Source organism: Achroia grisella, unplaced genomic scaffold (genome assembly GCF_030625045.1).
Source record: "Achroia grisella isolate CSIRO2021 unplaced genomic scaffold, CSIRO_AGI_Agris_v1 utg241, whole genome shotgun sequence".
In the NCBI taxonomy this organism is placed as follows: domain Eukaryota; kingdom Metazoa; phylum Arthropoda; class Insecta; order Lepidoptera; family Pyralidae; genus Achroia; species Achroia grisella.
This window is the reverse complement of record NW_026712734.1, coordinates 2,945,006-2,959,192: the sequence shown is the minus strand read 5'-3', so window position 1 is coordinate 2,959,192 and position 14,187 is coordinate 2,945,006. Positions and strand designations below refer to the sequence as shown.

General features: G+C 30.6%; 1 protein-coding gene across 1 annotated transcript in view; it reads left to right on the top strand.

Moving 5' to 3' along the window:
- LOC131842643 (voltage-dependent T-type calcium channel subunit alpha-1G-like) overlaps nt 1–14,187 on the top strand; it is a 57,243-nt gene that overhangs the window by 14,862 nt on the left and 28,194 nt on the right. Inside the window, exons 2-5 of the mRNA XM_059191214.1 lie at nt 3,516–3,627; nt 4,260–4,393; nt 5,049–5,146; nt 11,297–11,468. Coding sequence (XP_059047197.1) covers nt 3,516–3,627; nt 4,260–4,393; nt 5,049–5,146; nt 11,297–11,468 — 516 coding nt within the window. The remainder of the gene's footprint in view (nt 1–3,515; nt 3,628–4,259; nt 4,394–5,048; nt 5,147–11,296; nt 11,469–14,187) is intronic.

Here is a 14,187-nt window from a genome sequence, read left to right as displayed (position 1 = left end):
ATATGTAGCGCGCTGATTTAAAAACGTAAACCAGTGAGAAAGCAACAGTATAGGTACATCACAGTTGTATCAAAATAAAGTATGTTGAAAAACGTCATATGACATACATGCGTATTTAACACACTCGACTCTAGTAAACCGCATATTATTATGCTGTCGGAACAGATCATTATTCCCAATTTATATACTAATAGCATATATACGAATACAAACATACCGTCATATCATTCAATGTTTTCCCGTGGGTACAATCAATTATTATCAACCTACCTACAAATACATGTATTTATAGCTGCCATACGTATTTGTAGAGCCATACAGAATGTATGTACCATGCTAATTCCCTCGTGTAGAATTTATAAGCATTAGGTACTTATTTTTACTACGCCTACTCGGAAAACGAGTTATTGCTTCTTCGACAACAGAACTCAAGGTAGCATTACTGCCTTTAAGAGACAGAAATGTATGCAAATCCATTATTCCCCCGTTTTGTTTTGCATAATATAATGGAAATGATTACCAAAATTGATATTTTTTTGGATTCTTGAATGTTATTTCTAGGTAGTGAATCAACCCAGCTTGGTTCGAATGCTCTTAACTGTGTGATTTTTTATATATTAACCAAATATACACTCTACAGATAATATACCTTTCAAATAGTAAATAGATTTTTCAATGCTTGTGGTGTTTACTTTCATGGTTTCAAATAATTCGGTCTTTTTTATAATTCCGTTATCGTGCCACGGCAAAACGACTTTAATCGCATTATGAAGATTAATACAGAAAGTACTACTTAGATCTTAATAAGATTTACGATTTATATTTATAATATAATGAAATTGACTATCAAATGTTTTCAATAATATTATTGAAAACATTTGATAGTCAATTTCATTGTTTAATTCTTTCATCAAATGTTTTCATTAATAATTCTTAGTTAATATATGAAAACTATATTGCTATATATGTATGCATATATATGCAATTTAATCACATGCAGATTACCTGATATAAGCCTTATTATCTCTCATTAATTGTATTCCTGAAACCAAACAACTTCCATCACGGGTCGTGGACTGTAATATGAAAATTATTTTCAAAAGCAATATATAACGCCGATAGAGTACATAATTGTGGCAACTGATTAATAGCTTGATCATTTGCAAAGTACAGTTTAAGCTGTATTAAATTGCTAGGGTCATTAGTTCAAAGTCCTCGGATAGTAATTACTAATAGCCTCGATTAGAATTAACAAGCTGTCTTGTGAATACTAATATCTTATTATGGCGAAGATCACCGCTCCTATTCATTCACAGTTTATCGATAAAGCTAATTACGGAAATACACTAAACGGTAGTTGAGTAAAGAAAATTGGATATGAAAGATTATGGAACATTGCCTGGCTAACATAATGGATTACTAAAAGTTAAAATATTATTATTATGTTTATTCATAAAGGTATCCACAGAATACTGGCGTAGTGACACTTTGTCCCGGTATGTGCCGAGTGAAGACCTATTTGATATAACCAACATATTAGTGTTCCAAATTATGTAACAACTTTTATTTTTGTTGGTTGTAGGTGTTGTCAATTACACATATTTCCTTTTTTTGTCTTTCTAAACCAGGTTGTACCATGGGGTAGTCCGAGACATTGTCACTTGCCGACATTGAGGTGTACGTAGCATTGGACATGCTCACATTTTGATTTGTCTATTTTAATCTGATATGCCAGGAGCGAATTTTAACGGCATTTTCTGTACCGGAAAGTTAGTCATAGTTATTTCTAATGAATTAGTCATAATATGCTAAATGAACTAACTTCATCATCATCTTATCGTCGTTCACGAATGCCCCATCACCGTATACCGTTAGTGAATGTTATCATTGTCGTGATATTATTAAGATTGATTTTATAATAAGTCTTCTGGCTATTTGAATTTCAGGCTATTTTTGTAGGTAGATTAGGCAATAAAATTAAGGGATAAGAGGCATGACATCTTTGTCGTCATGAGTGGCAACACAGGAGTATCAAAGGCGTTACATATGGTTACGGTACATATGGCGTATATAAGGTTATACGCATACCATTAAGCACGGACCGTCAACTAGTATGCTATTCCAATTCATTAAAATACATTGTTCATATATCTCTGTAATACATAATTGTATCATTCATTGATAGATATATAAATTTTCTGGAGATACTCAGTGGATATACAGCAATAAGTATAATTTACTGTTGTTTTCCTCATTATCAAGTCACAGTTATATCTTACGTGGAACTGTAAGATGTAACTGTTACTTAGCAACAAGAACACTAATTTCAAAATGAATTATACTTTTTATTCTGCAATCAATGTGCTTAATACAATTATGTAAAAAAGAAACCAAGTACAACATTTCTGTCGTAAAATACAATATATTTTTTATTAATTTTAAAAAGGTTACGAAGCAAAATAAAACCAAGTTAAGTCAGTTTGATTTATGGTATGAACGTATTAATCTCACTCTAAGCTGTGCGTATAAGCAAGTCACGGTATGGTGATTCATAATTAGGTAAATGCATAAATTATTTTAAATATTGTTCTCCGGAATAGCCACGCATAAGAGGTAGGTACTACGGGCATCACATGATGCCATGGTATTCGTAATGCTGTTCAGGCCATTCCATCAAGTGGACCGACAGCTTTTATCCATTCCAGTTATATAAAACAATATACAAATATAGTAATTACCCTAATATTCAGAATAGGTAATGAATATTGCCATATTAAACTGATGTGACAATGATTCCAAGAATTAAGCCGCCTATTATTTCAGGTAGAATAAAAGCGAATCGTTTAGTAAGGCTATTATTTAAAGACCGATGAATACGCTACTTTCTAGCCATTGTTGGTGCAAAATAATATAGTTCTTTTTTATTTGTTCCCCGTGGTTCCTTCATTCATTTTATATTTTCCTGATGTTGGAATCTGAAGTATGAAAACTTTTGTAAGAAAATTTTTATTAACATTATTTATTGTTACTTTTATAAAATAGAAGTCACAATATGAACTAATATAAATAAAAGTAACGCTATTATTTACCAATATTTATTTAAAAACTCGCCTTTCCATAATCTACTAATATTTGTCATTTTGCTAAGATCTCTAGAGTTATTTCCGAAAGAAATGTTAAGCTATTTGTGAAGTATTGAAGACCCTTAAAAGTGAAATAAGAACTGAAAATGAATTCCATCTAAGACCATAAATAAAATGACTGATTTTCACCTAAATGAAACATTAATTAACTGTTTGCTAAATTATTGTTTATAATATCTCATATTCGTATACTAAATTTTCTTTCGAATATTGTTAAAAATGGATCTACGCTAAATATTTTAAACGACTATATATAGAAATTACAACCACGGTTAAATGTATTAGTATATTATGTCTTTTGATAGTATTTGCTTTTTTATTGTTTATTTTTATAAATTTATATGTCAATAATATCCTTAATTATCAGTATACATGGTTCGAGAGGATATCTATGCTGGTAATCCTTCTGAACTGCGTTACCCTAGGCATGTACCAGCCCTGCGTCGACGACCAGTGTGTAACAAACAGATGTAAAATTCTCCAGGTAAGAAATTTTCATTACAACATCAATGTATCATTTTCGGCAGACATATTAATGAAATATGATCGGTCCCAAAAATATCAAATACAATGTTTAATTTCTACACGGATATTCCGAAGGTTCTGTTATATGTATACCTTTCATTATATTAGATACAACAAATTTAAGTTGAGCGCCATTTTGATATCACGTGACCTGCGCAGAAATAATTTCACGTCTACTGCGCAAGTTTCTTTGTCTATGATTTTTATCGAGTAGTTTGCCATGTCATTATAATTAGATATTAATTAATTTATTTTCGTTTATGTAATTATTTAAATATGTTATATGTATTGTATATGTATATTGTAATATATTTCCATTATTTATTGAGTAATAATTTTTCTTTATTATTTAAATTAAATTCAGAATTATTTTGTTTAATTACGACCTCCTTTTAATTGGCACATTACCGGTACTAGCACTTTAAAAATGAAATAGGACTTAAATTCTGGGCGCTAACAATTTTATAGCGTCATAAAAAGTATGTTTGACATTCTTTTGTTTTTAAGCGCCAAAATTTACCACTTACGGTCATTTATTTTTAATTTGTGTACTCAGTTATTTGTTTAATTAATAGATGTTTTCATTTTTAGGTGTTTGATGACATAATATTTGCATTTTTTACACTGGAGATGACAATTAAAATGGTAGCAATGGGTGTGTATGGACATGGCACTTATTTAGCGGATTCATGGAATAGATTAGATTTTTTCATCGTGATGGCTGGGTAAGAAATTATTAAATATAAGCTTAGTCTTACCTATACTAAAGAGAAATGTTTATACATAATAAATAAAAATACAATTAATATTTTTAGTAAATACTACGTTTTTAGGGTTTGAATTTACACATATAAAATTAAAACAGATAGAAATACCACAGACAAATATGTCTGTAGTATTTCTTTCTTTCTTTTTGTTAATTATTATCACATCTACAGAACTTTATAAAGTTCTGTAGATGTAATAATTATGTATTTGTGTAGGTTTTTTAGCGCTGGAGAGCAATACCATTAATTTACCTACTTAATCTAAATTTAATCTTACAATTTGTTTCGTAAAATATAAAATAAAAGAAACTTAATTAAACAATAAGAACTTAATGTACTTTTTATCCAGAAAATTAAATTTTATTCCAACGGGATAATTAAATTCTACGTAAGCCGGTACAAGGATGCCCCGGATGTGTAAAACGTACACTTCTTGAAACTTTTAAACAATTCATTCTATTAATGTAGAATCAGTACTTATAAAAAGAATTGTCTCCATTGACAGTCACTACAAAAGATTTCTTGAAAACTAAATGGGAACTAAAGATGTCGGTTCAGCAGGGATTAAGTCGCAACGAGTATAATAAGTACTTACTTATATATTTTTTCTCAGGGCTTTGGAGTATTCGTTGAACGTGGAAAATATCAACCTATCAGCGATACGGACAATCCGAGTATTACGACCTCTCCGAGCGATCAACAGGATACCTAGTGAGTAACTAATATGCCTTTGCCACAGATAAACACAATATTCTATATATCTCATAAATAAGATTACAATAAACACCATACAAATGTATAATAAATAACACAGAAGAAGAAATAGATAAAAGAGAGAGAGATAACGGATTTTCTTATGGAGAAAGTAAACTCTGCGACGACTACATGAATTTAAGAAAATACTTCGTTTTTTAAAGGATTTTTTAATTTATATGCATATACAAAACTCACGAAATTATGATTGAATAGTCTTTTACTAACTAATATTCTTTAAATATATACGTTCTCAATAAGAACTGAAACGTTTGAAAGGAACTAATATAAAATTCTCTTACTAAATTAGAACACACATAACAATAAAAGTTTAAAACTAGCAATAAAAGTTTGTAAAATATTTATGTTTCGTAACCTTAGTAGTGACTAAGATAAGTGTAAGAAGACATTAGGTGCTGCGCCAATTCCACATGAACAATTTTGCTGGAACAAACAAGTTGCACTGTTGACGCAAACTTTCTCCATTTGCAATGAACTCTGTTGCCTAAAGTCCTAAAACCTTATACATATAACCGTAATGTTTTAGGCCATGAATTTGAACCAACCTAATATAAATGCTAAACAAACCATAAGAAGGTTTGTCATTTTAATATTCAACCTTTTTAGTGATAAGACAGGATTTATGAAAGACAATACCTTCATGATCGTTTTTTCTATTGAAAGTTCTCTTTATATATATTGAATTATATGAGAAATTTACCATATCCGTATCTAAGAACAACTTGTAATTTGAAGCACAAATAAGATATCTACATGAAACATTTCTATAAAGCAACACGGCCAAGTAGTAGTTTAATAAATAACAGTAGAAATAATAATAGCTTAGGACAACAGGCGACCATCGAAAGTAAAGAAATGCAGCGGTATACTAGATCGTTTGGCCACCGAGGCGATGTTTAATATATAAATTAATAATTTATGTAAATGTTTACAACTTCTATCTTTACTACTATTTGCCATAGATAAATAATTATAGGGTATGATTTAAGGCCAAGTATGTTTTGAACCAACAATTATTCTTTTTTTACCTTGAAAGAATGGCAAAATTTAAAATTAAATTCAAGTTTTAATTCAAAATATAACGCAGTATTATGACAAAATTTAATAAAAATATATAAATAGATAAACTAATATATAATCCCTAACATTTTGAACTAAACGAGAATGCATGCTTTAGAGAAATAAGCATTATCCATGTGGCACTTATAAAATGTACATGAAGTAGAATGGAGTGCGGCCGTGGGAGGCCGATCGATCGGAGCAACAAGTGAGCCCGGCCGAGCTCGTTTGCTATATCGTCAGCCGGTTCCCACCCAGTAGGTGCTTCACTGAGATTTGTTTTGACATCCTCTCTCACATTACAAATAACGTGACACACAAATTACTAAAATTAATATCATATGCTAATTTCTTTGATGATGAGAAATGCAAAGACTAGTGTTTTAATCAGTTGAGATTCTTGCCATTTCTTTTCAATTGAAACTATTTAATGAACTATAGGTAGGGAAAAATTAATAACAAATAAAACATGATGTTCCTAAGTGGCTAAAATAACCTATATCAATTAATGATATTGATTTTAGAAATTAACTTTATAATATCACAAAGACATTTAGTTAAAATCTGGCTTTCACCAGAAAGAATTTCATGTTAATACATATTTCTGATTGACTTTCATTGCATGTACCAATAATAGATCAAAATGGATCTAAGAGTGGGCGAAAGGCCTAACCCTTGCCACGTAAAAAGAAAATTACGTGCATTGACAATGCATCTAACTATCCCATTTCTGATAATAGTCCAGAAAATGTATTATTAGTATCGCACATAATATCTAAGTGTGCTATAGAAATACACAAATCTCTATATATGCATAGGATATACAGATTATAATTCAACAATAGAAGGAAAAGACGCGGGTTTGTTCGCTCGAAACTAGTTTTCTCTGGTTTTGGTTGGTATAGTATGAAACTTTTCTAGTGACTGCACACGCCACGTAAGAAATCTTATACAAACTTTCAAGTCTGTTGAATTTATGATTCTGCAAAGTTCATAGCCGCTCCGTAAATGCTGTTTTAGACTTCGTATACAGATGTAAGTTAAAAATACTTTTTTTTACATAAAAACAGAAGAAGCTTCTCATCTATACTACTATGACATTGTCAATACTGTTAGAATGAACAAATACTTTTCGCTAGAACAAAATATTATCAAAGTACAAATTTTCGTATCGTTAATTAAATTCGTCTTCGACACTACATACAGACTATATAACATAAACATATACATAAAATACATGCTTGGATGCATAATATATATTATGCATCCAAGACCCAAACAACTACTACAATTACCTGTTCCGAAACTGTCAACATTAACAGACTAGATAGGTCTTTGTTAATCTCGACATTCAGGGTACACATATTTAAGTTCCTCAAGTCCCATCTAACTCTATTATTAATATAAAATATCTATATATAAAAGAAAATTATATTAATTGATTATGTAAATACTAAATTATAATAATTGTAACTTCTTAGATGAATAGATATCATATAACGTAGGTATAAGATATTATATACTGCTGGAATGAATTACTTACTAGAACATCCTAGAAATGCGTAGGATTTTTAATTTCGAATATTATATTTTTTATCTTTAATGCCTGGTTAAAAATAGCTTGTAAATTATTATTCCCATCCTCTTACGAGGAGTAATATAGTCATAATAATTTTATTCATTGTATTTCTGTCAGAAGTAAATTGCCAAAATTATATCAACAGAATTGTGCTGTATGCATATGATACAAACATTGAAAGTAATAACTACAAGTGACACAGATTTTTATGCACAATGTTAGCTCTTGTACTGCCAAAGGTAGGTCATGGCCACTTATCCCGGAACGATCATTTAATCTTCATTCGCCACGCAGTCTCAGTACGAAGATGGATTGTTGAATTATTTGTGAGGCGTATTAAACACATAGTATACTTTTAAGAGAAAAACTTTATTGTCAATGCAATAAGGTCTATATCAATACCAAAAGTAATCGTCTGTAATAATTACCGCATTTTCACTAATTGTATAAATATTGTATTTGTACCAGTTTGCAAATTCAATCCCTCAATATAGAAGTTCTTTTTGCCCCAGATCACTCTTACCTTTCTAAAATAATCCTAAATAACAGCATGTCTATAACCACAGACAATAAATCTTTTGTCATTTGCACCTTATGACACCGGGCTTAAAAGTCACAATAGAATAAACGGGCTATACAAATTCCCAGACGCCTACTGTTACTCCAGATACCAATCTAAATTAATCAAGGGATATAAACAGACACTAAGGAAACAGGAAATAGGCTAATGAAAGAATGAATTTATCATTTTCCCACAGGCTGTTCTCAGTACAATGTCAGTAATATCATAAGTCATAGGGGTCATGAAATGATTGAAAAAAATAAGATTATTAGGAACCTATTAGGGATTAATACATAATACATATATCCGCCTAACAAATTACTTCTGTACTTTAGTATATACATACATGGGTAGTCTTACACCTGGGTATCTGGGATAAGAGTATCACAGATACCAAATTAATGTTAAAAATCAAATATAAAAATTTGTACAAACGCAATAAAATATTACTAATAAAATATTATCTTACTACTTATAATGTCTATAAATATTACTAAATACAATGCATATTACAATTACAACGAGTTGTATATTTTTGTATCAGTTTATGTAATCTATCATTTTGTGTGTTTTATTTGTCTGGTGCAATAAAGAGTTTAAATAAATAAATAATACATAGATATTGTGCTGATTACTATTTAACATAGACAACATAGATTTAGAAAAGTATTAATTCAAGTGTTTTCCATTTAATACAGTTGTTGTTTTACAGAAATGTGTTCGACATTTCTAGTTTTAAACAAAAAAAAAATACGTTAGTTATTGGCAGCAGTTGATTAGTGGATGAAATAATTCACATACTGATCACAAAGAAAATCCAGACGACTTAGCAAATCGTAAAATTACAAAAAACCGTCTTTCTCCCCAAATTATTCCCCTAAAATTGGATTTATATAATTTGAAAAAGATAGCTTATTAATGTGCCTAGTTATCTTTGTAGTCAGAGTTGTATTATTTTTATTGTACTACTATTAATAAGTTAATACCCCCCACTTGTACCAATATAAATTTTCCTCTATCAGTTCTCCCAAAATTTCTTCTCATTGTGATATCGCCACAATATTTCCCCAAATTTGGGGAGAAAACCCCCATAACATGACTGCGTGAAGTACTCCAACAACTGGAACAATGCAACGAAGCTACAAATTAAATCGGGCTACGCTCGGTTGCGGTTAGACATACATCGGCACTAATTCGCCTCTCCCACAATTTATTGCCCCCACGTGCGTTTTTATTCTGCTAAATTGAAATGGAGCTTTTGATTTATAACTGAATCTGTTGCTTTATCATTATGTTTAGTTTACATGTTCTATTATTTACTTTAACTATTGTATCTATAATTGGTTTATAAATTAAATTTATCACTAGGATGATAGTCTGCGTTCTTAACATAGTATTTTATATTCATTATAGATGAAAGCATATAGAAGTTTTTCTTTAAAGTTTCTCACTAATACACAAAAAATATTTACTTTCCTCATTATAATGAGTATGGATAGAGCATTTTTTTTCAAATTTTATTTAACATCCCTTGCGGTTGGTACTCGCATATATACATATGTCCATAGTTATATATATTTACGTACGTTTTCTCATATTATTTGGTTCAATAACGTCAAAAAATTCAGTGGTTTTCCTCTCAAAATCAAATTATATTTATTTCCTCATTATATTATGAGAAATATGGATATGAAATTGCATTTTTATTCAAATTTTATTTAACATCCCTTGCGGTTGGTACTCGCATATATACATATGTCCATAGTTTATATATATCTATTACTACAGAATGCAATCTAGTGCCCTGCTTATTTAATTGTAATTATTTGTTCATACAAATAATTACAATTGATAACTGTAAATTGTACGCATAGCAATTGAAATCATTAATAGTATACTTTCTCTATATTTATTATTAAAGTTCACATTTAAAATAATAATCAAGTTTTGGTTACAAATAAGTATTCTTTGTAATAGTTTATTTAGTTAGTTGTATAGCCCTAAAGTACAGAAGATAATCTATGATTTAATGAAAGGTATGATTTGAATTAAAAATTTATTATAAGCATACCTTCTAATTATTTCACATGATTACGGTATTACATAGATATATATTGCTTAATAATAATAATGTATCGCTTTCAAATATTCCACTACAACCAAATAACCGCTGTTCCGAATTATTGGCATTGCGTACGTAATTAGAGCATAATGTTCGTTATCAAGCCTGCGGTAGGTATTTTAGAAATGTGTTTGCCGAATTCACTTCTACCTACCTACAACAACAGGCCCGTAACAAATTAATTTCACAACCACCGACCTTATATAACCCGACGATACTATATTATAGATATTAATTGACTGGCGTAAAAAGGATCCATTTTGTTCTTGATATATTTTGTTATTACCTTATAGGTATACACTAAATATCACACTGATTACTTAGGCCCATTATAACTCTAAGAGACCTAAATATCAAGAGGTAACAATCTGGGCGTCGGTGGTTTAGCGGTTTAGCAAACCGCTTTACTTCCGATGGTGGCGGGTTCGATTGCTCGCACAGTGTAAACATTTGTAATCATGTGGATTGCAGTGATCGCCTTGCACATAGTGGGTATGGAGCCGTCAGTCGTATTCCAGACACTTGAAAAGCTTGGTATCAGCCGTATGTTCGTATATCGTAACAACAGATACAACAGTACTTCGTCTGTCGAAGACCAGAAAAGATCGGGACGGCTGCGTGCTGTTAGAACTACAAAGACTGTTAATGCTATTAAAGCCAGAACTCTTCGGAACTCCTTAATAACTAAAAATATACGAAGTAAAATCAACTCTAATAGAATATTCTGCGAATGTCTTAATAATTTTATTTTGTTTGCTTCCCCAGGTATGCGAATATTGGTAATGTTACTGCTGGATACTCTGCCTATGTTGGGCAACGTCTTACTTCTGTGTTTCTTCGTGTTCTTCATATTTGGCATAGTCGGAGTTCAACTTTGGGAAGGAATTCTCAGACAACGATGCGAATTTGTTCTACCACCACACGTATATCGACCCAAGTGAGTAACCATCAATTAACATTAACCCTTGTTATATGCACAATAAGAGACATGCATAAACAAGTCTCTTTTTGTTGCCGCTCGTAGTTCGAACCTAATAGAAGTAAGCGTTAATTAGACAATGAATAAGTAATAAACCAAAATTGGACGACAGAATGAATTTGGCTGGAAATATTTAAAGTTTTTTTGAATTAAATGGCAGCTGAAATGATTTTTTCATTTTGTTCCATTTGCTCGAGAGCGCTCATCTTAGCGGCACGTTCCACTGCTAACGTTGACTGCATGCAATATTTAACGCTTACATTCTACGAGCACATCCATGGCTGCTCTATCATTTGACATTCTACATACATTTGGTGGTTGCATATTATTTTTTTCATTGTAACTAACTTTGTGATTCGCGCATGTCGGAAATTTAATCAGCTTTTCATAATACTGTACAACACCACGTAAATATTGCATTCCGTCAATATTCACCTAAGGACAATGGACAATTAATGATTGATACACGCATGCCGAACCAGTTATTGAAGTAGCAGAAAGAAGTCATTTACTTACATCACATTATCTATTTATATATATTATATATAAATATAATAGGTATTTTTATCATACAATTCGCTACATTAGAAGATTCTGGCCATATCATTCCGACATAGTAGCATTAACATTCCATTATGAAAAAATAATAATAAACAATTCCTAGTATCTTACTAATGTAAATATAGAACTTAACATATAGGTAACTAGAGACATCAAACATAATGATCCAAACATGTGTATAACTGAACAGCAAAATTTCCAATGTTCCTCTTTATTAAGTATTCACATATTTGGATTTATAAATTCTAAACTAAAACTAGACACTTAACACCCATCACCTCTTCCTAAATTTATGTTCCAGAGACCTGTCCGAATGGTACAGAGTGCGCGTCAGAGTGAACTCGTAAGGATTTGCGATCAAAATTAATGTGTTTCTATTATGAACATTGAAAACTGTTGTATCGTGTACCTTCACACATCTGCCGTCCAGATGTGCTTTCGTATTGGCTTCCCATCTACGAACTGGCAGTTTTTATAAATCACAATACTCTAATATCATACAATCATTAATATTTTAATAATTAGCATCATCATGTATCCTATATTGTACGTCATTCAGAACTGCCAGTTTGTTTTGTATCAAATTAAATATGGGTAGTTCTATCAACTTCCTCTAAATTTATCGAATATATGACACTATTATTCTTACAATACAACACCTATCGAAACAATAACTTTTAAATTCTATAAAACTAGAATGCACAACTTACTATTTTATCTATATACACATATAATCATGTATTACTATGCTATCTATTTAGACAACTGTACCATTCTACTTCTAAAGCAACTTCAATACGTAAAACTCGAGACACAAAAACATAATTGCCTAACATATTAACATAACTAAGTATACAATTTGGTATGTATACTGCTTTCATATAAATATTAGCTATGTAAGAACATTGCTTACTTTGTGTTATTTTTTAACATCTCTTATAACAATTCATACATGCATAGCAATCAAAAAGAATATTCATTCCATTTTCAAAATAGGTAGAGATACAAGAAAGAAAATCGAATAGAAAAGCGCAAGTCCGAATAAATATTTATGCTTCGTTGAAATTCTGAAAAGATGTTTTAGAATGAACTGAAAGACCACAATAAAACCCTTATGGGTATCATCAAGGGAACAGACTCCGTAACGAGCGGGTGCCGCAAATGATGTGGGTTACTACCGTTCGTGTGCCGCTGTGTTACGGCCAGTGTCGTTTGTAATAACGACCTTTGGGGCCACCGGCGTTAATCTTGCTGATCCACTAATATTTACCTTGGTTTTCTCAGAAATCTCTATTAATATTCACATCCAATAGATTCGAAATTAAGATAAATTAGCCCTATTCAATCTCCGCTTTCATTTCAGAATGTATGTGCATGTTTTAGTCAATGTGCTAATGAATTGAAATTTGCATGTGTGGCCATTAAAATGCTTAGAATGAGTAACGGTCCTTTAAAGAGACATAATTCTAATTTTATCAGTAATACCTAGTAGATTTATTACATGTAATTACTGTTGCTTTTTATGTTACATTATAGATATAACAATTATGACCATTACATCATCAAACAAACTAATTACTGAACATCTTTTAATATTAACTAATTAGCATCTCTTAATGAGATAACGGAAAGTATTTACTAATAAAAAAGTAAAATTAGTCTTTATATAAAGACTTTCCTGAAAAATATACATATCTGTAAAAATGTTGTTGCGAAGACATTCGAAGTTATGATTATTGTTACAATTACCTTGTCCTTAAATTTCCAAGACCGAATTTGTCTCAACAACTTATTTTATACTAATTGAATAAAATAACAATTACTAAGTGGTTCTTATTTCACTTTCAGTTAGAAATAATTCCTTCTATAATAATTACAAAAAAACGTTACTAATAATGTTAACGTACCTATAAAAAAACTATTTCTTACCCGTGACTTTGTCTTTGTTTTTTTAGATGAAGGATAGCATACGTCCGTGCTCTTGATACAACATATTGCCATCTCAAATTTCATTAATATCCGTACAATTGTTTAGTCATAAAATAACAAAAAGACAGATATATCTTCGAACTTCGAAATATTAGTATGGATGTATCTGTAGATATGACAGTACCTA